The sequence below is a fragment of the Elephantulus edwardii genome, unplaced genomic scaffold, assembly GCF_000299155.1.
Source record: "Elephantulus edwardii isolate Elephantulus edwardi_28Jun2011 unplaced genomic scaffold, EleEdw1.0 scaffold00034, whole genome shotgun sequence".
Classification (NCBI taxonomy): domain Eukaryota; kingdom Metazoa; phylum Chordata; class Mammalia; order Macroscelidea; family Macroscelididae; genus Elephantulus; species Elephantulus edwardii.
In genome coordinates this window covers 22364404-22388649 of record NW_006399784.1, presented here as the reverse complement: position 1 = coordinate 22388649, position 24246 = coordinate 22364404, and the positions used below count along the sequence as shown (strand labels likewise).

Sequence of the window (24246 nt, the reverse complement as noted above, 5' to 3'; positions counted from 1 at the left end):
GAGAATGTAAGGAATCATTACAACTGATTTTTAGTAAATTTTAAAACCATAAAATGGAAAGAAATGCTCTCAAGAATTAAATATCTACTTAGGCTTGCTGCTGCTAATTTCCATGAAGAATATTTAAGCATAAGAAGGAAGTATTCATTTTAATCTTAAAATATGACTCAATTTTATAAAGTTAAAGAAATCTCCCATTACAACATGACTTTTATAAATAACCACTTTGGAGGGTCTCTTTTTGAAAAATTACCTAGAGCTCTTTTCCCCAAGCAAGTTAATGTGAACTTGGGAAGGGCAATTAAATTGTCAGAATTAAAAAATTTGTTTTTAACTAGAAGGTAGCCAGAAGTAGAGTCATGGGGATGGTATTGATCGCCTGAACAGAGAACATCACTCTTCAGGTATTTACTCTGCCACCTTTACACCAGAGGCTTTCCTTCAAGTCAAATCAATCTATAAAAAAGATGGTTCTTACTACCAAAATATATAACTAACATACAACTGCACTACTACTTAGGTGCCTTCCTTTGATAATAATATAGGACAAGATGTTCCAAAAGTCTGCATTATACCATGTAATATTTCTTCATTAAATAAACGATAAATAAGAGATGAACTCATAAACAATATGAAAATGGCCCATGTTTGTAAATACCTATTTTCAATATCTGAATTAAACAATGAAATATGGTATCTTAGATGCTGTAATTTAGCTATTTTTAGTATATTAATAATTTTTATTGTACTTACATGATTCTACATAAGTTTATTCTATTAGCTTTCCTAATGTTTCCAAAAAGTATTTAAAAATGAAATTTAAAAATTAGCAGAAAATTAGAACTGAATATTTTAACTATAAATTACTTTATTTAATAAAAACTTTAAAAACTAAACTCTTTGCTTATGTAATATATTAACATAAACTATGCTGACATCAAATGATACCATTGTATAATCTATGCAATGTATTCTAAAATCATCCAATATTTCATAATTTCTCAAATATACAAACTATGATTCATTAGAGTGTGTTATCATTTTTCAAAAAATGTTATAATTATGGATGAAATGTCTTAACAGTAAAGCTCCTGAAGAATTGTCTACATTATATGATTAGCTTCTTTAAAAGTACATGCTTTAAAGCTTTTGCAGTCAATCTTGCACAATTTGCTTTAAATACTAATAATTGTCAGGTTAATATGTTGTTGTTGTTGTTGTTGTTATGTGCCGTCGAGTCGCCTGCGACTCATATACTACATTTTTATATGTTCAAATTCAATAAATGTTTAATTTTATTTTTCTAAATTTAAAAATGCTTTAAGTATTGGTAATTAATTACTATTAGATTAATCCTCCAGTTATTGTTTATACTAATAAGAGTAAAATTTGTTTCTAAACAGGACTTTCAAAGCCTTTAATTACAATAAGCTAATAATTTTAAAAATTCAACACCATTACAAACAGCATTAAAAATGACAGAGAAGTTTATCTTTTGCTTTTCAAAGACAGGAACAAACTGGTGGCGGGGGGGGCGGGGATTGAGAAAAAAGTGCAACAATGAATGAATGGAAATCCAAAATCTCTGTAAATGTTCATTAAAATTAATACTTTTTTTGAAAAAAAAAAAGAATCACCTATTTTTAATGGTAGTTTAAATTTACAAGAAAAATTTTAATTTTATAAGAATTTTATATTTGGTTAATGATAAACCTCTCATATAAGTTAACAGTTTCGCTATATATCCTTTGTAAAATATTTTTAATGTCATTCACAGACCTCAGAACTACAAATTCACTGTTAAGTGATAATCTAAAAAAATTTAAAAGGAATTTCAGATTTTAAGTCTTCAGAGTAACACCTATTCTGCTCAAAGCCATAAAATTGCAAAAAGATTGATTTTTTTCAACGTAAAGTTCATTAAGAAAACCTAAAGAAAAGGGAAGAAATTATAAAAGTGAAAGTATAGTAGCATCACATAAAAAGAATATGAAATCAAAAAGCAAAAGTAGCCTAATTAATTCTACATTTTATATCTTCTTCTCCACCTCCTGTAGTTGAAGATGTAGGGCTCTGGGACTATTATTGCTTTTAGATCACTTTGTTATTGACTATTCTCTGTATGGTCATTTATTTTAAAGGACTGATGTCACATTTAGTGTTATATCTGATGACATATTGTGGACATTTTCTCCCAGAAATAGCTCTTTAAGGCTGAGTGCAATAGGTTAAACTGCCCAACTGAGGCCAAACCTAGTATTACAGATTTTAATCTAAATTCTTAAAATCCCTATTAAATGTGTTTAAAATTTACTCTATATAATGATACTGTATATTATAATTTAAGCACAAACTACTGCATATTAAACTAATACTCAGAAACTAAAACTATTTCATACTTTACTAAAAAATAACTTATTTTTATTTAGTAAAATCCAAATAACTTTTAAATGAAGAGGATCTTTTAATCTTCTTTGTCAGGATATCTTAATTGGCTTTCAAAATCATAAAGTAATAAATGAAATGTTATGATCAAAGAAAGTGTCAAATCCAAAGTACTGACCCATGACCTAATTAAGTTTTTCTAAATTACTCTTCAAGTTTCTATAAAAAGTGAATCATTGTGGTACACATTATATCAAAAAAGTAAAAATGTTTTGTTAAGCTCTAATAACAAGATGATGCAGAATAGGAACATATGAAAATAATGTCTATTCTCTTCTTCTGAGAGTCATCTATCACAACCATCTACAAATCAAGGTGTAGAAAGTGTCTATGCACGTGGACATTTATTACCATCTCTCCCACTTCATAATCTCATGCTAAAATACCGTGTGTGTGAGGGGGGGAGGAAATATATACACATAACAGAGAAGGAGAACCTATTTGGTTTGTAAATGCCATCTTCCTGAAATTCATGAATTTAAGGTAATCCTCTTAGAATTATTTTTTCAAAGCAGGACATGTCACTTAAAAGGAGAAATCTGTTCCCCCTCTTATTTTGAAACAAAAGGTGTACATTAAGAAAGGTTGCTTGTTTTAACATATAGATAAATAAATACACCTGACACCACAAGTTTATAGGACCCTACATTAAACTATAAAAATTTTAACTACTCTTTCTGTGGCGACTTACTATGAAATATGGGGTTGGGCCATTTTAGTGTCTTGTAATAACGAAGTTATGCTTTCATTACAAGAACTGTACCTGCTGCTATTAGCAAGTAGTGGTTTATACACTGACCATGTTCCACGGCTGTTTTTAGTGTCGCTTCAGGATGTGTCGATCCTAGAGGGTTACGCACAAATCGTCGCCGGCGCCGCAAGTCATCTTCCCAGTAGTCAAGGCGCCAGAACTCACGAGGACGACTACAATGAAACAGAGAAGCCACATATGTTAGCAATTATAAACCAGCGTGGTAGCACTGATTTTCTGCATAAAGCTCTCCTTGTTTGCTCGGCCTTTCCCCCCCTCCCCTTCCTCTTAATTCTCCCTCCACCTCACACTCCCCGTTTTTTGCAATCTTTAACTTAGGTATGTCCTTGAAAATAACAATATCACCTTCTACTCTAAGGAACTCCTTTCCCTTTTTCTTGGAAGGTGAAATGAGCACTAAATACATCATTCTGAAATGAATTGCTGACAGTGTGATCAGTTTCCCCACACTCTAGTGGCATGTGCTCTGATTTCAGCCTCATTTCAGCCTCAGCAGGGCACCTTTCTCTGTGGCTGCATTTATAAACCAGAATAGGGAAAAGGCTATTATAAATATGGTATACCATTACCTATATTAATCAAAGTCTGTCCCCCTTCATTTTTCTTTCTAATTTGTGCCTTTTTGCACAAGGTCAGTAAATCATACCATGAATTCTTGGTCCAGAAAGTGTTAACTTTAATGAATATCTCAGTCACATGGTTATATATGTGATAATAAAATATTACTCTGTTTAGATGTGTAGGAATTTAATTAAAATAATCTCTTAAAATATTCATTACATTTAGCCCCTGAGGCTTAGAACAACACAAGAAAATGCATTTCTTCTCCATTTACTGTTTTTAAATAAACCATTCCTGTAGAGTGAAATAGCAATCTATTTTCAGGCAAATCAGATTGGATTTCTGTTTTATGTAGTCTGTTTTTATATTTAATTAAAAACTACATGCTATATGATGTGCAATAATTGCTATATAGAAAGCATACTTTGAGAAATGTAATTTTTAAAAAAGATCTTGCTCAATTTAAGTTCTAGTATATTTCGCCCAATTATGTATATATGGCAATATATAAATGTCAACTTTTTCTCCTGTTAGGTAATCATGATCTAGCATGCTGGAAAACATTTTATAAAGAAAATACTAGCATGATTTTTTTTTCAGTTACAGTAAGAAAAAAACTTCTGTAGAATATTTTTTCTTCACTACAAATACACACAATGAAAATTTGTAAGTTCAGCAGTGAAATAAAAATTTTGTCATAAGCAAAACAACTATACAAAGGACTAACAAAAAATGAAATCTACTTCATGAGCTAATAAAATTGCATACCTGTCAGCTCTAACAAATCAATATTTTTACCAAGAATCCCAAAACATTTAAGTAAAATTCACCCTTATTTTGATGCTTAAAAGGTGACATCTTTAAAGACTCAACATAGATTTTTGCAAATAAGTCTTTATTATGTACTAAAAAACCCCCTCTAATAATAATATAAACAGCAAACAATATATGATTTAAAAAGGTGTGTAAAAAAAAAAAGCAAAGGATCCCAGTAGTTTTCCCTAAGAATGTAATAGATAAAGGATCAAAGATTTTCTTTGTTGATGCCAATTAGGTAAAAGGAAGAAGGCAATAAAATATAGCAAAAATGGAAAATAAAACATGTAAGCACAATAGTTTTCTATAAAGAAAAATTAAAAAACCTTTCTTTTCTACCTTTCTTCATTATTTTGCTATCTAATCATAAATAAACATCAGTTCCAAGATACAATGTAAAAATAAAGGAAAAGACCCATACCATATACATACATGGAAAAGACAACAGTCACTTGTGCTCAATTAATAGCATAAAATTCTCCTTAGGTGATTGTTCAAGAGGGGGAAAGGCGGTACACGCAGATGGTGATGTGTATGGCTTTGATAGTCGTGGAGCTTGGATAGGCACTTCATCATTCTGCCTACCTACATTTATCTGCTAAAATTATTATCAAATATCAGCCAGGATGCAGTCGTGAATCACAGGCTGCTCCTCGTCTTCAGGGGAATGATACAATGAGGGTCTATTCATCAGAGTGGCAATCGGCACAAGTAATTAGTTCCCTAGACTGAGATCTCCTACAAAGCCTATTTCAGTCAGCACCACAAACATATGACGATGTAAAGCTAATGAAAGCTGTTAAAATTTGTTAACCTTTTCTGCCATCAATCCTTCTAATATTTATTACTTTAGTATTATGCAAAGGTGGTAAATTATTAATTTGACATTCATCCATCCTTCTGCATTTGGATCAAATTACATGATGTCACTCTTCTTGATAACAATTAAAATTAAAGAGATGTTAAACTGCTATGATAAAAATATTACTAAATTAGATAACAACAGATTTCAGTATAAACATGATAGTAAATTAAAATATAAGTTATTAAAATATATATCAAATTACTCTTCACACACAAAAACAAAACTAGAAATCACGAAATCATTCACAAAATATCAAATACGTAAAAAGCAATAATAGTAACTAAGGAAGAGTAATTACTAAACTTTGGAGGAAATAAAATATTTATTTTCATACTCATTGACACTAACGGCAATATCAATAGGAAAATAAGTCAAAATGGTGTCAACTTGGCTAAAATAGAAACACTAACTTATTAGGAACTGACAGTTTGTTTACATAGTTGACAATATTAAGAGATAAATTTTTCTTTATCCAATGTATTTGCTTTCTATTACAACTATTCTCCCAAAGAAGAGAAACAGACATAGGACAAGGTACAAATAGAAAATACTCTATCTCAGCATGAAGGAATTCTGGTGCCCAAGTGGTAAGGAGTTGCACTGACAACCTAAAGGCACAGGGTGTGAATTGCCACCTGCTTGGTGAGGGCAAAAGATGGGCCATCTATTACTGTGTGATTTACAGCCTCTAAAAACCCATTGAGGGGTCAGCTATAAGTCTGGTCCAACTTCCTGGCACATAACAATAGCAACATCATCATCTCAGCACAATATTTACAGTATTTATAAGCTATATTATGAAAAGTTCTTCATTATATAAGTAGTCTATATCCTATTATAATTACTTAATATAGTCTGAAGAAAACTCACTAATTTCTGATCACTCACAGATCTATCGAATGGGAAATAACGCAATAAGGCCAAAATCTGAATTGCCACAACAGGTTTGGGTTTGCTGTGGCCTCTGCGTCCTGTATCACCTAAAGTAGTGATTTTTACACCAGAAACAGTGATTTCAGTAGAGAGAACTTCAAAAAAGTACAAAGAAATTCCTGGTCTCATTAGATAATTTTCATTTTACCTTTTTGAAGGTCTCTCTACTACTATGAGACTTTTTGAAGGTTTCACTGTTTCAGGTATAAAAATCACTTCTGTAGATGGTATAGGACATAGAGCCCTCACAAAACCTAGCCTACGATGATAAGCCAAATCTGACTCAAAGTGACCTGTAAGACGGAGGAGCACTGTCCAGAGGGTTCCTAATGCGGTAAAAACCTTCATGAAAGCAAACTGCCACATCTTTCTCCCTCTTCAGCTGAGAGGTTTGATGTGTCAACTTCAGTTAGCAGCAAGGGGCTAAATACTGCACCATCAGGGCTCCTACAAAGTCCTCACGATGCTGGTTAATAATCAAAGAAATATAGTATGCATTTGCCAAAAAAATAGCATTTATTGGCCTATTTCTGGTCATGTGTAATGCACATTCTTAAGGGAGAAAACTAATATTCAGATGAAGGTAACTGTGGTAGTTTAAAAGCAAACTATATAGTTAACAGATCAGGACAGAAGCAAATGTTCTATCCTCTAAACTTCTCTAATAACATGCATGCTCAATAAAACATGATCATACAAAAAAGGCAAGCTTTCTTATTTTGAAACAGCACCATAGAGGGACAAACTATGGACGTTTGATCAACTTACTCTAAGTTCTGATCATTCACTCCAAAGATTTTATTCATATGTAAGTCTCATTTTCCTCTTTTCCCCTATTAAGCACCTTCTAGAGGAATAAGAATAAAATACAGGCAAATACTATAAAGTTGACTCAATACTTCTAAAAAGGCTACTCCCTAAGTAGGTCATTTGTACATTTTCTTAAATGTTCTTTTCATTTTTTAATAAATTTTTTTTATTTTATATCGATTTGCTTACCAAATAACGTACGCATTGTTTTTCACATTATCTTTCCTTCACATTGTATTTCATACAACCATTCCGATTCATTATATTTTAAAAACTTATCAACATTGGGAAAATCAGTGTCACATGATTTGATGAGGGAGAAAGGAGAGAGTAAAGGAAATGGGATAGATTCTGAGGTGATCTGGAAAGATAGGGCAATGCTAGGCACTAGTATCTTTTCAAAGCTATCATCCCCCTACACTAGAAAAGTTTTAAAGACTTCAACTTTTCAGAAACAAATATTTTACAAACATAAGTATAAATAAGATGAGAAATAACTTATTCTGAGACCTTAGAAATGTATCATTTTTTATATATGCATATATATATATATGCCTAAATATTTGTTTCCACTCAGTAATTTCTACTATATGATACTTTCACAAACTACATTTATACCTCTTTTCATTAAGGAAAACCAAGATCAAGAAGATATTCAAATTGAGGATTTAAGTTCTAAGTTCATCTTAAGGATTTAAGTTTCAAGTTCTAAAAGACCTGGAAATATTTACTGTTTAGTACAGAACAAACAAAGCTTTCTCCTTAAAGATGCTGCACTTGACTGAGGATACAATCTTCAAGCAGTAAAAGCATTTGAACAGAAATGTAAACCTAATAATAATTTAAAAAATTTTAAAAATACAAATATCTTAAAAAAGCTATAAATGTCAGTGAAGTTAAATTTTCTAACCTTACTATCTTCTTAAAATACTTAAATCCTTTGTGCTGTAATATATAAGGCATGCAGTTCTCTCTCACCAGCTGCTTCATGGGAGAAAGAACAATCTCGTCCTGTGCAATTTACTGCCTCTGTAAACCCACCACAGAGTCAACTATGGACTTCAGAGCACACAACAAAAGAGTGAAAACTAGTAGGTGCAGAAAAAAAATACACCTTTACACAACCACTTTGGGAGTATGGAAGGACAGCACAAGAGAAGAGGACCCTTGAGGAGATGGATTGATTCAGTGAATGGTGTAATGGGGTAGGTGTGCTAGAGACAGTAAGATTGGCAAATGACAGAGCAGGGGTTAGGGCTGTTGTACATAGGATTGCTATGAGTCGCAGGTGACTCAATGGCACATAACAACAACAAATAAAGAATATAAAGAAAAATTATTTTAACATATACAAGATATATATTTCCTGCTCTACAAGAACAGAATAAATTTTTGAAACCTCATAAATGTAGTTCATATCTCAGTAGATAAGCTATCTATTCTCTTTCATAGGCTCTTTCTGGTTAGTGATGTGATTAGTGAAAACAACGAATAAATGTACCAAAGTAGAATCATCAGGAAATGGTAAAAATATAAAATCAGAAACTCATAATTAAAGTATCATCCACATTGTGTCTCTGATAGTGGACTGAATCAACTAGCAATGATCTAAAATGAAAGACCTGTTTATCTGCTTCTCTAATGACAAACTCTAAACTATTTAAATTACAAGTTTTAAATCGTTTCCTCAGAATATGTGTCAAATGAATACAATACAAAAATAAGAATAATCAGAGAATATATTAAACTATATTTCAATATTGATTATTAACTGTCCACCTTATGCCAACTGCTGAAAATGGAAGATATTATTAATATATTTTCCCTGGATTCAAAGAGATGGGACAGGAGAAAAGAAAAAGAATTCCTAAGAGTGTACATGACAAAGGAGGTTGTTGTAGGGAGCCCTCAGGTTCATTCCTACGCATTAAAGATCCATGTGACAAAGAAGTGTCTCCCAGGGTTTGTTCCCTAGCCATATTCTTCACAGAAGCAAATAAAAAAAGTCTTCTTCCCATAAAGTCTCTCAGTAGGCTGGCACTTTGAATATTTCAGCCAGCATAAACACAATCACTGCACCACTAGGGCTCTTTAGGCTCTAGTATAGGGCAATTAAACAATATAATTCAAACCAGATGGCTTTCACATAAAAATTGGTATGACTGGTACTCCAATCCCTAAAGTTGTCCAGTGGTCATTCTGTATTGCTGCATGCTACTTTTTCTCTTCTCACACAATGCTCTTGCTCCTTTTTTATATCTCAGGGACAAATCTAAACTTTTTGGGTAAAAAACAGAATAAGGTCCTACAGTAAATTATCAATAACCATTATACAGTCAGTAATTCCATACTTTAGGAAAGAAATTGAGGTCAGACCAGAGTAAAAGAGGTGTTAAAAGAGCAGGTAAAATGAAAATAACAGCATAAAATAGTCAAGCAGAAAAAAAATACACTGGTATTTATTTCACTGAAGCTATTAAATTCATATTTCTTTATTAAGATATAATATTTTCTGGTTATTGTTAAATTAGACCTATTCCAAGATTAAGATTTGTTACTAAAGGCATAAATTCTATTCAGTCACAAATGTATTAACATCTAGTATTAAGCTAGCCAGATATCAAGGTCTGTTGACTAGTTGGCTCAAAATTAACAAAAGAATGCTGGCATTAAAAACTGTCATATAAAAAAAAACAAAACAAAAAAAAACTGTCATAGCAGATAACCATATTTGAAAAATTTCTCATATTCCATAACAATACCTGATAAATTTGGATGGCCTTAACAGAAATTATTCCAGCTAGAGAAAAAAAGTTTTAAAAATTAGAAAAACATTGAACTTAACATTTTATTCTTAAATTTTAGGGTTATGTGCTTTTCTAGCTAGCTTCTATTTCTATATATTCAGATTAAAAATTTATGTTACACATTAGCTACAACTTAAATAAATGGTAAGGCCTAAAAGGCAGTAAACATTTTCAGTGCACTGTCAGCTAGAAAATAAAAGTACTTAAGTTCTAGAGTGGTTTCACTTTCTGCATAAATCTTGGTGAACTAATGCTCAGGTGCTATAGGGCATCATACAATATAAAAGAATGCTTTATCTCACAAACTGAAATCTATCGTGCCATCATGCACATACATAGAAAGAATATTAACTAAAATCTCTGTTTATCAAGTACTAACTATAAATCACAGATGGAAAGAATATTAACTAAAACCTCAGTTTATCAAGTACCAACTATAAATCAAGTACAGCAGATCTATGCTCCATGCTGTCTTAATGAAATGGGAGAAGAGAGTTCAATTATGTGAACTGTAGAAGAGAAAAAAATTTTCTAAAGCAGAACTCTTTACTGAAGCCCAATATGGATATTTTACATTATGCTGAGAAATTGCCTAATTATATATCTTATCTAATTGTACAAAACTGTATTTAATGTGCTTGGTAATTTCTGTACTATTCAGTGTATTCTGTTTGCCACACAGATAACCATCTTATGTTGATTCAGTTATTATTTAAAACATTTTCTAAGAAATAAGCTTATGAAAAGTGTTAATTAAAAATTAAGTGTAAGATTTCCTTTGAACAACAGATAGAGCTGTTACTGTTGCTCTAGTGGCAAGAAGCTGTGCTGCAATGCCAAAAGCACACAGTTCGAGGCCACCAGCTGCTCTGAGGGAGAGTGATGGCAAGCTCCTTCCGTGTGATTACCTGCCTCTGAAATCAACCAGAGGATCAGCTATGCGTCAGTACCAACTCTATGACACTCAACAAGAACTCTCTTTTTACTTAGTATTTTTATCAGACAACGTACAAAATTATGAGATCACTTTAAAAAAAATCTAGTGATGGTTATATTGCTAATTAAAACCCCAAACTTTCTCAATCTATATGAAGAAAACATCATTCAGGAGGCTGTGTTTTATGAGGACCAATGTGGCATCAGGATTGAAGGAAGACTCATCAACCACCTATGTTATGCTGACGACACAACCTTGCTAAAACTGAGGAGGACCTGAAGCACTTGAAGCTCAACATCAAGAAAACAAAGATTCTTACCACCAAGTCAACTGGCATCCCCATTATAGGAAAAGAGATTGAGGTTGTTAACAATTAGATGCAGCTTCAAAATCCTTGCCTACTGGTTTCAAAATGCATGAGGTTTACACTACAGGGTACTTGCTGAGTACCCTGTACATAAATGCATATACAAAGACTCCCCCTCATTGCTGCTGAATTGGAACAGATTCAGAGACAGATAAGTATAGATAGAATTTATATATCTCTCTTACAGGTATATACTCAAAATTCATTGTCATCATGTCAGAATCAATTCATAGCTGACACTTCTGTGGGTTTTCAGAGATTATAAATTGTGAAAGAAGATACTGAGTCTCTTTCACAGAACAGTTGGAGGATTTAAAATCCCTGATTTGGGGTTGGCGGTACAACTCTCTAGGCTCTAAAGTACTACTCACCAAGCTCTCAGAGCTCCCTATCAGTATACAAGAATATCCCAAGAAGTTATTAACTCTACCTTGAAGGATTAAGAGTCTCATTAGTATTTCACTCATGATCTATTCTGCGAAATCTTGGCCTCCAGGGTTTGTGTCTACCCAAACAGGCTGAGCAAATAAAGTAACTTGAATAAAGTGATCATTTTAGTGCATCTGGAGAGTAAGGTGTGTCTGTTACAGGCCATGGTCTTTGCAATCACCTGTTATGCATCAGAGAGGTAGACAATGACTAGGAAGAATAGAAGGAGAATTGACGCCTTTGAGCTGTGGTGCTGGAGAAGAGTATTGAACATATACTGCCAAGAAAACAAACAGATTCATCCTATAGAGGGTTAAACCAAGCTATTCCTTGGAGGCAAAGGATTCTGGGGCTTTGTCTGACATACTCTGGACATGTTGTAAGGAGGGACATGTCCTTGGAGAGGGACATCATGCTTAGGAAGGTGGAGGGACGGTGCAGGAGGGGAAGACCCTCTATGAGGTGGATTGATTCAGTGACTGGGGCACTCGGGATGGGTGTGTCAGAGGCAATGCGACTGGCACAGGATAGAGCAGGGTTTAGGGCTGTTGTATATAGGGTCGCTATGAGTCGCAAGCAACTCAACGGCACATAATAACAACAACATCAATTGAAAAATTAAGTTTAAACAGGCACTTGTCCAGGAGCTTGCTGGACAAAAATCAAGACATTAAAATCAGGAAAAAAAACCTAGTATGGACAAAGGCAAGGAGTCATCAAAGAAAACCTTCAATCTAAAGATGTTCAGGTAAAAAAAGATTACAGCAAAACAGGCTCTCTGTGGCAATAACTAAGGTAGAAAAACAAGTGTAGAATCCACTTCTAAAATGCTTTGCATAATCAACTGAAGTAGCTACAATTACAATCAGTCAACAGAGAGCACCTGACTTTTTGTCAGAGAGGACTGGACAAAAGTAGTGAGGATAGAGTATAAGCTAGATGGAGATCAAGAACAAGAGATGTATCTGATGTAGGACAGATAACATGAGTCAGGTTTTTTACTACGGAATAGAATAAATATTGCTATTTAGTATTACCAAGACCTGTGGTAGTGAGCCAATTTTTGTTGGCTCTTATAGCACCTACTCCAAGGGAGAAAGATGAGCAGTCTTTTATAAAGATTTACATCCTCAAAACCGAGTGGAACTCTGCTGTAAGTCCAAACCGATGTGATGGAAACAGATATAGGTTGGTTTAGCATTACCAATGGGCTAAATCAACACTTTAAGCTGCATATTGTCCTTTACTAAAAATTTATCATAGCGTTTCAATTTATCCTAACCCAGGCCTAGAAGAGAAGCTTTTGATAGTATGAAAAGACTCTCTTCAGTCTTTAAGTTATAGGTTTTTGTCCAAGAAATGTGGATAGGGTAGTTTTTCCTACATTATTACAGGGCAAACAAACAATGGTCTGAAGTCTCTACAAGAGAGATTCACTGTCTTTAGATAAATACATTCTATTGAACTATTCTAATGGGGGAGGGAGAAGAGAATAAGTCTTTATTCATTTCTATTAATGTACCAGGTATTCTAATAACTATATGGTATTACACCTAATCTTCAAAATAACTCTATAAAATAGGAATAAACCTCACATAACATATGAAGACTTTTAGGCACAGAAAGGAAGTAAATTAGCAACTAAGAAAACATATAAATTTGTCCGTTGATGGACTTATTAGGTGTTGTTGAATCAACTACAAATTATAGCATCCCTATGAACAAACAAAAGACTTACAATACCAAAATATTCTCACTTTTCTCTGGTTAAAGTATTCATAATTAGCCCATCAAAATATTTATTACAACAATTTATTATATTGTTACAAATTTTTACATCTCATCGATAAACTCACAAATTAAGGCAATAAAAAAATCTAATAGTTTCATATCATATATGAAGTTACTATTGCATATTCTAGTAAAGAATAAATATAAATTAGTAATTTTCTTAATTATAGAATTATCCAAAATTTAAACAGTATGGTTATGAGATGAGGAGCAGAGAGCTAGAAGGTTACTTGTTTTTTATTTTTTTAATGGATAAGTAAACCAAAGCAAACACTAAAGCATTGTGTCCCATAAGTCAGCATTTGAAACTCAGTAGCCTGGGAGCCACACTTACTGATATCTAGAAATTTTCTATTACATTCCCCAAATTTTAAGATTAATTTAATTTAAAAAAATCTATAAATTAATCAATCTCATATCCAACAACAATTTTCTGGCACCTAGAAACTCCATGTTCTCTCAAATCCATCTTTTGTTGTTGGGGGGAAGAAAAATACCAACTTTCATAACATGGCATTTTTATCCTTAAACAAACAATTTAAAGGCTTAAATGCAATAGAAAATCCAACATAATCCACCTCTTCACACCTTTAATTCAAATCTGTACACCTCTTAGGAAAATACTAGTGAAAACAAGGAACTGATTTTAACTAGCATAAAAGACAAAAATACATACTGTATTTTGTGACCTAGATAAATTAAAGCACCAGCAAAAGGTATGTGTTTCTTATCCACAGGGGAGAACGAGCTTATTATGTTACATTTCCAGGTTTTTAAGACAGTTGGAAGCCAATTCTTTCAATAGCTGCTGTCATCTCCTAGAACCTTTCTAGTACTTTCAATTTTGAAGCAATTATTCACATTCTGAAGTGATTTATTTCTCTCTCTCTTAGCTGTGTTTCCTTTTTTCTAAATTTCACAGACCAGTTCTGAAATGGTTTAACTATACTAATTTTAAAGTCTTTTCTGACTGTCTATTATTATTTGGAAAGTATTAGTTGAAGATAGTATTATGAATAAACATATTCTTTACTCTCCAGACACACACAGTTTAAGAAAAAAGATTTTAAAAAAACTCAGAAAATTGTTCAAAAGTAGCAAAAGAGACATGCTATCATTTTTAGAGTGAAAATCCAGAGCATGAAATTCAAAGGAAGGCACTGTTATATCTGTTTTAAAGACATTAGAAAAGGCTTTAAGGGACAATAATTTCTGAGCAACTTCCTTCCTAAAGAAAGGTTTAGTTTCAAATGATACCGAAGAGTCTTGAACATACCACAGACCGCCAACAAAACAAATAAGTCTGTCTTGGAGAGAGTGAAACTAAGTTTCTCCTTGGAGGCTAGGATTTTGAATTTCTCTCTCACAAACTCTGGGCACATAACCAGGAGGGACTGGTCCTTGGAGAAGGACATCTTGCTCGGAAGGTTGGACAGACAGCGTAGGAGAGGGAGACCCTGGATGAGATGGATTGATCCAGTAACTGGGGCAGTGGGAGTTGGTTTATCAGATTTAGTGTGACTGGCTCAGGACAGAGCAGGGTTCAGAGCTGCTGTACAGAGGAACATTATGGGTCACAGGGGACTTGATGGCACAAAACAAGAACAAAACTCTGAGAAGGTAATATTTAAGAAAAAACTTGAAAGAGGTAAAAAATCCCTAATTTGGATATTTGAAGGATGATAATTTCAGACAGGAACAAGAATAATTTAAAAGGATCTGAAGTAGGAAAACACTTTGTAAAACCATAAGGAAAAAAAAGGAAAGCCTTTCATCTCAGTAAAGAGTAACTAAGTAAGTGGAAATCATAACGCAAATTCACTGCCATCAAGCTGATACAAGCTAAGAGCTGACTCTCAAGTTGCTTTTTGGAAGCTGTAAACCACAAAGGGGAAGGGTGTTCATCTTTCTGCTAAGGAGCTGCTGGTGAATGTTAACTTCTAGACAGGCACTACCACTTTGGGGCTAGTAGTGCAACCTCTAAGACTATGCCACCAGAAGTCATAGTAAAAATATGATAATTTTCTGTGAGATGTGAAAATATTAGTGGAGGAGTTATAGTATACTAGTGATATGATACAACATATAACATGATCACTTTATTGCTACAAAAAGACTAACTCTGGCTGGGAGGAAGCAAAATATAGAAGTTTAACACACATTTACAGTAATTCAGGAAAGAGATAGTAATAAGAAGGCAGAGATGGTAATACTGGAAGCAGTGATAAACCATGAATTAAAAGCTGATGGTGGGGGTGGGGAGTGGTTAATAACAGGGTCTCACAATTTGATGGGTGGAAGGAGGGTGTATGTGTGAAGGAAATGGGAAAGATCCAGTGTGAAAAACAACGCATACGAACTTTGTAAATAAACCAGTATATCTTAAAAAAAAAAAGAATAATAAGAAGAATATGCTGGATAAAAGCAAAAATTCAAACATATACAAAGTTTTACTTGTATAAATGTGTCACTTCAGTATTATTCACATTAACCAAAAAGTAGAAAAAGTATAAATGTACAGCAACAGATGAATATATAAACATATCGTATATACATAAAATGAAGGAATACACATTTATACAGGGAAATGAAGATGTAAAAGACGCAAGAATGTGGATGGACGTTAAAAACAGTATACTGAGTGAAAGAAGTCAGTTACAAAAGAATAAAAATTGTATAATCCCATATTTATGATGCACCTTGACTAGGCAAGCATACCGGGAAAAACTGGACTATATGAATAAGAATGTAGCATCAAGGTTGGAATAAATTCATCAAAATCTGCATTATACAGTTAAAACAACTTTTATCACAGAGAGGGAAGGAAACTTGAAGCACATACTGAACAAGATCAAAGATTCCAGGCTTCAGCATGGATTATATGCCAATAATATAAGAAAATGAAAATCCTCAGAATTGGACCAATAAGCAGTATCATGATGCATAAAGAAAAAACTGAGGTTGCCAACAATTTCAATTTACTTGTATCCAAAAATCTACATCCATAATAGAAGCTATACAAATCTATTGTCAAAACTCATTCAAAGAGCAAGTATGTCACCATAAAAACTACGATGAGGTCACCATATTGGTCTGTTTCCTTTCACAGGTGAGAGAAAGCGGTTTTATGCCCCTCAGGTCCTGGGACAGGGCAGAGCCCTATAGAGGAATCAGCCTACTGCCACTAGACTTGGAAAAGGCAGTGTGGCCTCTCCTCAAAAAGTTGAATATAGTAATTCCATATGACCCAGCTATTCCATTACTAGGAATATAGCCCAAGGAAATTAAATCTGAGACACAAATGGAGATTTGTACACCAGTGTTCAGAGCAGTGTTTCACTCTAGCAAGAACATGGAAACAGCCAAATGTCCAACCACACAACTGAATGGCTAGAGAAATGATGGTACATTCATACAATGTAATACTACATATCACATAGGAGCAATGATTGTGTAAATTACTACCTAACTTGGGAGGCACTGGAAAGCATTATGCTCAATGAACTCACTCAGTCCCATAAGGACAAATATTGTATAGAAACATTATTAAGGAAATAGATAACTATTGAAACATGTATAAGGATCTAAAAGGAAGAGGGTGAGAGCAGAGGGGTGAGAATCGGCAGGAGGATGGGAGTTAAACATAGGGTCGCACAATGTGGAAGAAGGAGGGGATTAAGGTAACAGGAAAAATCCAGTGCGAAAAACAATGCATATGAACTCTGTAAGCAAACCAGTATAAAATAAAATTAAAAGAAAAGAAAAAATACAACTAAGGTGTACCTGACTAGCCATATTCTTTTCAATTGCTTCATATGCATATAAAATTGGAAAACAAATTATGGAGACCAAAGAAGAATTGCTGTCTTTGTATTGTGGTGATGGTAATGAGTATATCATGATCTGTGAAGAAAACAAACATGTTTCAGAAAAAAATGAGCTAGAGAATACCTTAGATGGTTTCACATATTTTACACATATTAACAGGAGGAACTAGTCCTCTGAAAAGGACATCAAGCTTAGAAAGGTAGAATGTGAGAGAATGAAGAGGAAGATGTTCAATAAGATGAGCAGAGCAATTGCACAAGTTGGCTGAAGCACAGAGGAAATTTTAAGAATGGCATAGAATTCGGCACGAACTTGATCTATTTTACATTATGGTTATCCTGTTGGAGATCACCTTATGGGAAGGTGTAAGAGCAATTCTTTATTTAAGCCTTCTAAGAATGATAGAAAAATCTGGACATGGATGGGACTGATAGTTGAATATGATGAACATAATTAATGTTGAAATACATCTATTACAATAAAGTAAAAACTCATTTTTGTTAATGGAGGAGGAAAAAGAACACAGATATCAGAAATGAGGTATAAGAGGAGATCAGGAAATGATGCCACTAGGAAGAATATGAATGACAATAACTAAGATGAAAGTAGTATGAGAGAATTAAATTTTACAAAGAAGGTCTCAGAAAAAATATAGATTGAATTACTTGAGTTAAATAGTACAAATCTTGGGTAGAACATGAATAATTAATCACCAAACACAATTTTCTCCTCTACTTGAGCCTGCAAATAAATCATCATCTCAACCACAGATATAACCATACAACTGAACCATGCTCAGTGGTAGGCAAGCTGATGGGATACAGGCAATTGCCAAACCTGGTCCAAGAAAGTTTGTCACAGATATTTGTTAATTCTTCTTTTTCCATTATCTTGTTGCAAAGGGCATGGTAAAGTTTAAAGTAAAGGACAAAACACTGTGAAAGTACAAGATGGAAGAAATCATCCATTTTTTAAAAATCTGAATTCTATTTTCAAAGAAACAAAAAGAAATACATTTCAACTGAAGAAAGTCATTAAGATGTTAAGACTTACCTAGCAAATGTGTAAAAGGCCATTATTAATTATTCATATTCAGTGGTCTTAAAGAAAGAACTCTACATGGTACTGAAGGCATAGGCAAAAAATAAGACCCCAGGACTTGATGGAACACCATTTGAGATATTTAGCAAATAGATACAACACTATACACACTAAGTACTCAATGCTAAGAAATTTGGAAGATAATTATGGGGCAGCTGACTAGAAGAGACGAAATTCTGTGTCATTTGAAAAAAAAAAAATACTGATCCAAAGGAATGCAGAGAATATCAAATAATATAATTAACAACAGATGCAAGGAAAATCTTGCTGAATATTATTTAAAAACTTTTGGAGAATGCACAGAAATGGAACTGCTAGAAATTCAAGATGGTTTCAGAAGAGGCTCTTGGCTAAAAGCTAAAAATATCAGAAAGAGGTTTACTTGTATTTTGGCCAAGCAAAGGCAATTGATAATGTGGATCATGGCAAAAGAAAAGAAATCACAAAACACTTAATTTTGCCCATGACAAATCTGTACACAGACCAGAAGCAGTTGTTCAAACAGACTGTAGACAACTAGGAAATGCGCATTTGGGAATTATATAAGGTCTCCATAATAATTCAATCTGTATGTGGAGCAAATCATTCAAGAAGCTACTATACACGAAAAACATGGCATCAAGAAAGGAAGAAGACTCATCAAAAATCCATGTTATGTATATAAAACAATCTTGCTTGTATAAAGACGACATGAAGAAAACCAGAGTATAAACTTCAGTAGAAATTACACCTTAACATCAAGAAATAAAAAAATCTTTACTACTGGATCAATAGGCAAGCTCTTGAAAGTTGGGGGAAAAAAAATGGAAGTTTTCATTTTCCTTGGATCCAAAATCAACACACATGACAACAGTGGTTAAGAAATAAAATTAAAAAAATCTGTTGTATATGAAATTTCTGTTGTCAAAGACTTCTTTAAAATGCTAGAGAGCATGTATATTGGCTTCAAGACTAAGATTCATCTGATACAAATTATGGTATTTTCAATTGTTTCCCATGCATCTGAAAGTTTAAAAATGAACAAAGAATAGTACAGAAGAATGATGCCTTTGATTTGTCATACTGGCCAAGAGTACTGAATATAATCTGCAACTTCTAAAGAACAAAAACAATCAGTCTTAGAGGGAGTACAACTAAGATCTTCCTCAGAGTCAAGAATAATGAAAACTCATGAGGAACTCTGGTGGCCAAGTGGCAATAAGCTCTGTTGCAATACCAAAGGTACACTGTTTAAGGCCACTGGCTACTCCTCAGGAGGAGGGTGGACAATCTCCTCTCATGAAATTAGCTGCTTCTGAAAACCCACTGGAGGGTCAGCTATAGGTTGGTTCTGACTCTATGGAACATAACAACAACAACAACATCTCACATACTTTAGATATGTTGTCATAGAAACCAGTCCATGGAAAATGTGTTTATGCTGAGAAAGTATGGGGCAGTGAGAAAGAAGATGAATCTCAAGAAAAGCGGAATGAGACAGTGACTGCAACAATGTCCATGAGCATGACAGAGATCATGGGTACAGAGATCACAGAACAGGGAAAAGTTTTAATCTCTTGTCAACTAGATGGCACCCAACAACAAAAAATAACTAGAAATCAGTTACATACATAATTTGTTTTATAATTTATTTCCTATAACCATTAAATTGTGCTTCATAATTATAGTACAAGGTCATCAATTGAGAAATATAATTAATCGTTCACTTGCAAATTTAAGCTGAAGCAAATTAGCACATGTCCACTAAGAACCAAAATATGACTAAGTGTATCCTGTCAGAATACAGAAACTACTTGAAGACTAGATTTGGTATACTGAAAACTGAATGCTAGAAGAATTGTTAGAAAGCAACAAGGGCATCATATATGAAGAAATCAAAAGAACAGCGGTTGTTGTTGTTATTGTTGTTAAGTGCAGTCGAGTCATAGAGGACTCATAGCAACCCTATGAATGAAAGACCTGAACATCTGTATAACTTTCACCATTTCTCCAAGTTCATAGGGTTTCTGGAGGCAAGTTATTTCGCAAGTGGATGCCACTCCTGCTTCCAAGCTTGTTTTAACTGGGGAGCTCCACTAAACACTGTCCATGATGGGCAACCATTATCACATCAATGTCACAGTGTTTAGCATCACAGCAACCACAAGTTACCGCTGTTCAGCAAGTGGACAGACCAGTGCTATTCCACTTAGAAGAATGTTTTACCAAACCAATCAAAACCAGGCCTAAAGGAAGAAAAAAAAAAATACACCACACAAAAATAACACCACCAAAAAACAACCTCAGAAAAGATTCTGACACTTCCTTTGGATTGAGAGAATCTAAAATAAAAGGATGAAATCATGAAATAGGAGGTGTAAATAAAGTATTTCAAAACGAGGCAAAGCATGTCAGTATAATGAAATGTTTTGGATTTTGAATTATAATAATGAATTATTCTATGAGCAAATTATTGAATGAGGTAGAAACACCAAAAGACAATGGAAGGAATACACAGTCACTATAAGGAGAATTAGACAGTGCTCCACCATTTCTAGAGGGTACATATGAATAAGAAGCAGTGGTATTGAACTTTCATGAAAGGCATTTGATAAAAATAAGCTACAGGAATTTATGGACAATCAATTGAGAGGTTTCAGGGAATAGATGGATCCTTGATATGCTCACCTGTCTGTACCAAGAAATTTGGAAGACAACTACCAGGCAAACTGACAGGGAGAAAACCATCATTTGCGCCTATTCATAAAAAAAAAAAAAAATGATTCAACAGGATACAGAATTTATTGAGCAACAGCATTAACATTATAAGCAAGTAAAACCTTGTCAAAGAAATTTTTTTTAAAAAATGGCTAGAACAGGGAACTCTCTGAAATTGAACAGGGATTCAGAAAAGGTGGTGGATATCAGATGGTTCTTGGCTGAAAGCAGCGACTACTGGAAAGATGTTTACTTGTGTTTTATTCACTATACAAATATACTGAGCTATATGGATCATAACATTTTATGGCAGATAACATTTCAAAGAATGGAAACTGCCACTCACCTAATTATGCTTACATGGAAAGATACCAAGAGGGTAGCCCTATGCACAGAACATGAGTGTGAAGGCATTCGATGGGATGGATCTTAACAAATGATAGCTAACACTTAGAAGAAATCCAAGAACACTTAATTGTGTTCATGTAAAATCTACCCAGAGAACAAGAACCAGTTGTTTGAACAGAGCAAATGTTTAAAATTTTGAAAGGCATGTGCCAGATTGGATGTTAAAGGTTTATTATTCAAAATTATCTCCCTAGCTTTTGACTATCTTTGTCATTTGGAAGGGAAAATACGTGAACAGAGTGGGTTAGCCTATCCACAAAGGAACTGGCAAGCCCCACTGTTAAATCGAGTAGAACTAGCAGGAAGATATGAGAACAGCAGTAGCAGCCTAAAAGAAGTAAGAAAATGCAAGATATCCTTCGTGGTCAGAGATTTTTGCACCAGCCAGACCTAGGCCTAAGGGAGCAGCAGCCATAGTAGCCAAAGCAGAGAACCAGAGACCTAACATGAGATGGAGCAGACCGTGGTACTGCTAAGCCATTTAACCAGAGCCAAGAGCCTTTTTCTCTAAGTTTGCTGGAGGACTTAGGGGTGGGGACAACATAAATAGTAGAACGGAGAGCTTTGTAACACTCGCCTAAAGCCACAATGATCAAGACCGAGATGCCAGAGAGCACATTTCGGAAGCTGTCCAGAGTGATTGTATCTTGCGGTTAACCTGAATTATAGCACTACTAACTTTCCTAATATGGCTCTGTGTAGTCTATGAGTTATGACATAAAATTTTGACTCAGTAAAGCAGTAAGATTGGTGTGAAGGTGAGTGAAAAGAGGTATGGGAGTGTGGAGGACATGTCTGACCTCATAAGAATTGGTTTTGTGTTGTTGATGATGGGAAGAGTTCCCCTTGTAAAGTTGATAGAGGTTAGATACGGCAGCACCCCATGCGACCCTTACTCTTTTTAAACAGGGCCATATCCTTTCACCAAATCTTTTAAATCTATATGCTAATCAAACAAAAAACTGGAGTCTATGAAGAAAAATGTAGTATAAGGATTAAAGGAAGTCTCATTAATAATCTTGTTATGCAGAAGAAGACATGAAGCACTTACTGATGATTAAAGACTACAGACATTAGAGTAAGTTACACTCATCATAATGAAAACAAAAATCTTCATAAATGAAACATCATGAAAAATGGAGACAAGACTAAAGTTGTCTTGTGCCGTTTAACTCATAATAGCTCCAGTTCTGGAAATCCTTGGTAAAGGACCAAAAATTAATAAATTCCAGAGTGAAACCTGAGTATAAGGCTAAAGTTGCAGAGTGAAACCTGAGTATAAGACTAAAGTCGTCAAAGCCTTAAATTTCATTTAGATCCACAATCAATGTCTACAGAAGTAGCAATCAAGAATTTGATGTATTAAAAGGTGCAAACCTGCTGCCAGGGATGTATGCAAAATGCTAAGGAGTAAGAATGTCATTTTCAACTAAGGTAGACCTAACTCAACTAATTTTGTTTTCAATTGCCTCCTCTGCATGCTTGGAAAAAATATTAAATATGCCATGGGCTACCAAAAAAAATCTGTCTTGGAAGAAATCATAGAAATGAGAAGAGTAAAACATTGTCTCACATACTTTAGACATATTAACAGGAGAGACTATGCCTTAGAGAAGGATATTACGATTGGTAAATTAGAAGATCATAAAAAGAGAGATCGTAATTATGCAGCAACGGATTCAAGTACAGCAGAGAACATCAATTTGGCACAAAATCAGGAAGCGTCTTTGTGTTGTTGTATCAAGGGTCTCCATGAATCGGAGCTGACTTGCTAGCACACATCACCACCACCATGCCATTAAAAATCCAGTTAGAAATTAGTCAAAAGGGATAATGGAATATAAGAAACTCAACTTCCAACACTGTGAAACAAAAAAAACCCAAATGATATCCAGCTACCAACACTGATCAACTCTTGAAGGGAAAACAGTAGAAGATCCATGACAGGGTGGAAGAATAACTGGAATTATACATAAATATAAAAGACAAGGCTTACCGGTCAAATAGAGACCTGGAAATAGGAAAGCCTAAGATAGAAAGATTAATGGAAATAAGACAGGGAGGAAGTGAAAAGTTAAAAAATAAACTGTGGGAACTGTAATTAATGTCATAAAACAAAATATATAATAATGGTTAAATGAGATTTGCTGTTAACTTTTACTCGAAATATAATTTAAAAAGGTAAAAAAATAAACATAATGTATATTGTTGGAAAATTTTCCTTTGATATTCTAGTTCTGTATCCATATAATCACCTTCAATAAATCACTATAATTAATAATTACTACTTTCTTCAGTTGTATGCACTGGTTAAGAATATAGAGGAATTGCTGGGTGGTGTAAACAGATAAATGCTAGATTATACTACTCAGAAGATTGATGGTACTCACCATGCAAAGGTGCTCTGAAAGACAGGCATGACAATTATCTTCTAAAAACTCATAGCTTTGAAAGTGCCTATAGAGTACTTCTACTCCACACAAGCAAAAGCAAATTGCAAACAACCAATAATAGTAATAAGGATACAGAGTTACAGGGCAAGCCCCACAAAGAGATTTTTCTTTTTTGTCATTTATATCTTTGTCTGAATGATCATCTTTTTCCAAAAAGATCTAGTCACACACAAAAAACCACTTTTTTAGTAAATGGACACAATGCAAATTAGCAAAAATATAAATG

At 33.9% G+C, this 24246-nt stretch overlaps 1 protein-coding gene across 1 annotated transcript in view; it reads right to left on the bottom strand.

The window, feature by feature from the left end:
• Window positions 1-24246, bottom strand: part of LRBA (LPS-responsive vesicle trafficking, beach and anchor containing) — an 874405-nt gene that overhangs the window by 397243 nt on the left and 452916 nt on the right. Inside the window, exon 37 of the mRNA XM_006884505.1 lies at window positions 3245-3369. Coding sequence (XP_006884567.1) covers window positions 3245-3369 — 125 coding nt within the window. The remainder of the gene's footprint in view (window positions 1-3244; window positions 3370-24246) is intronic.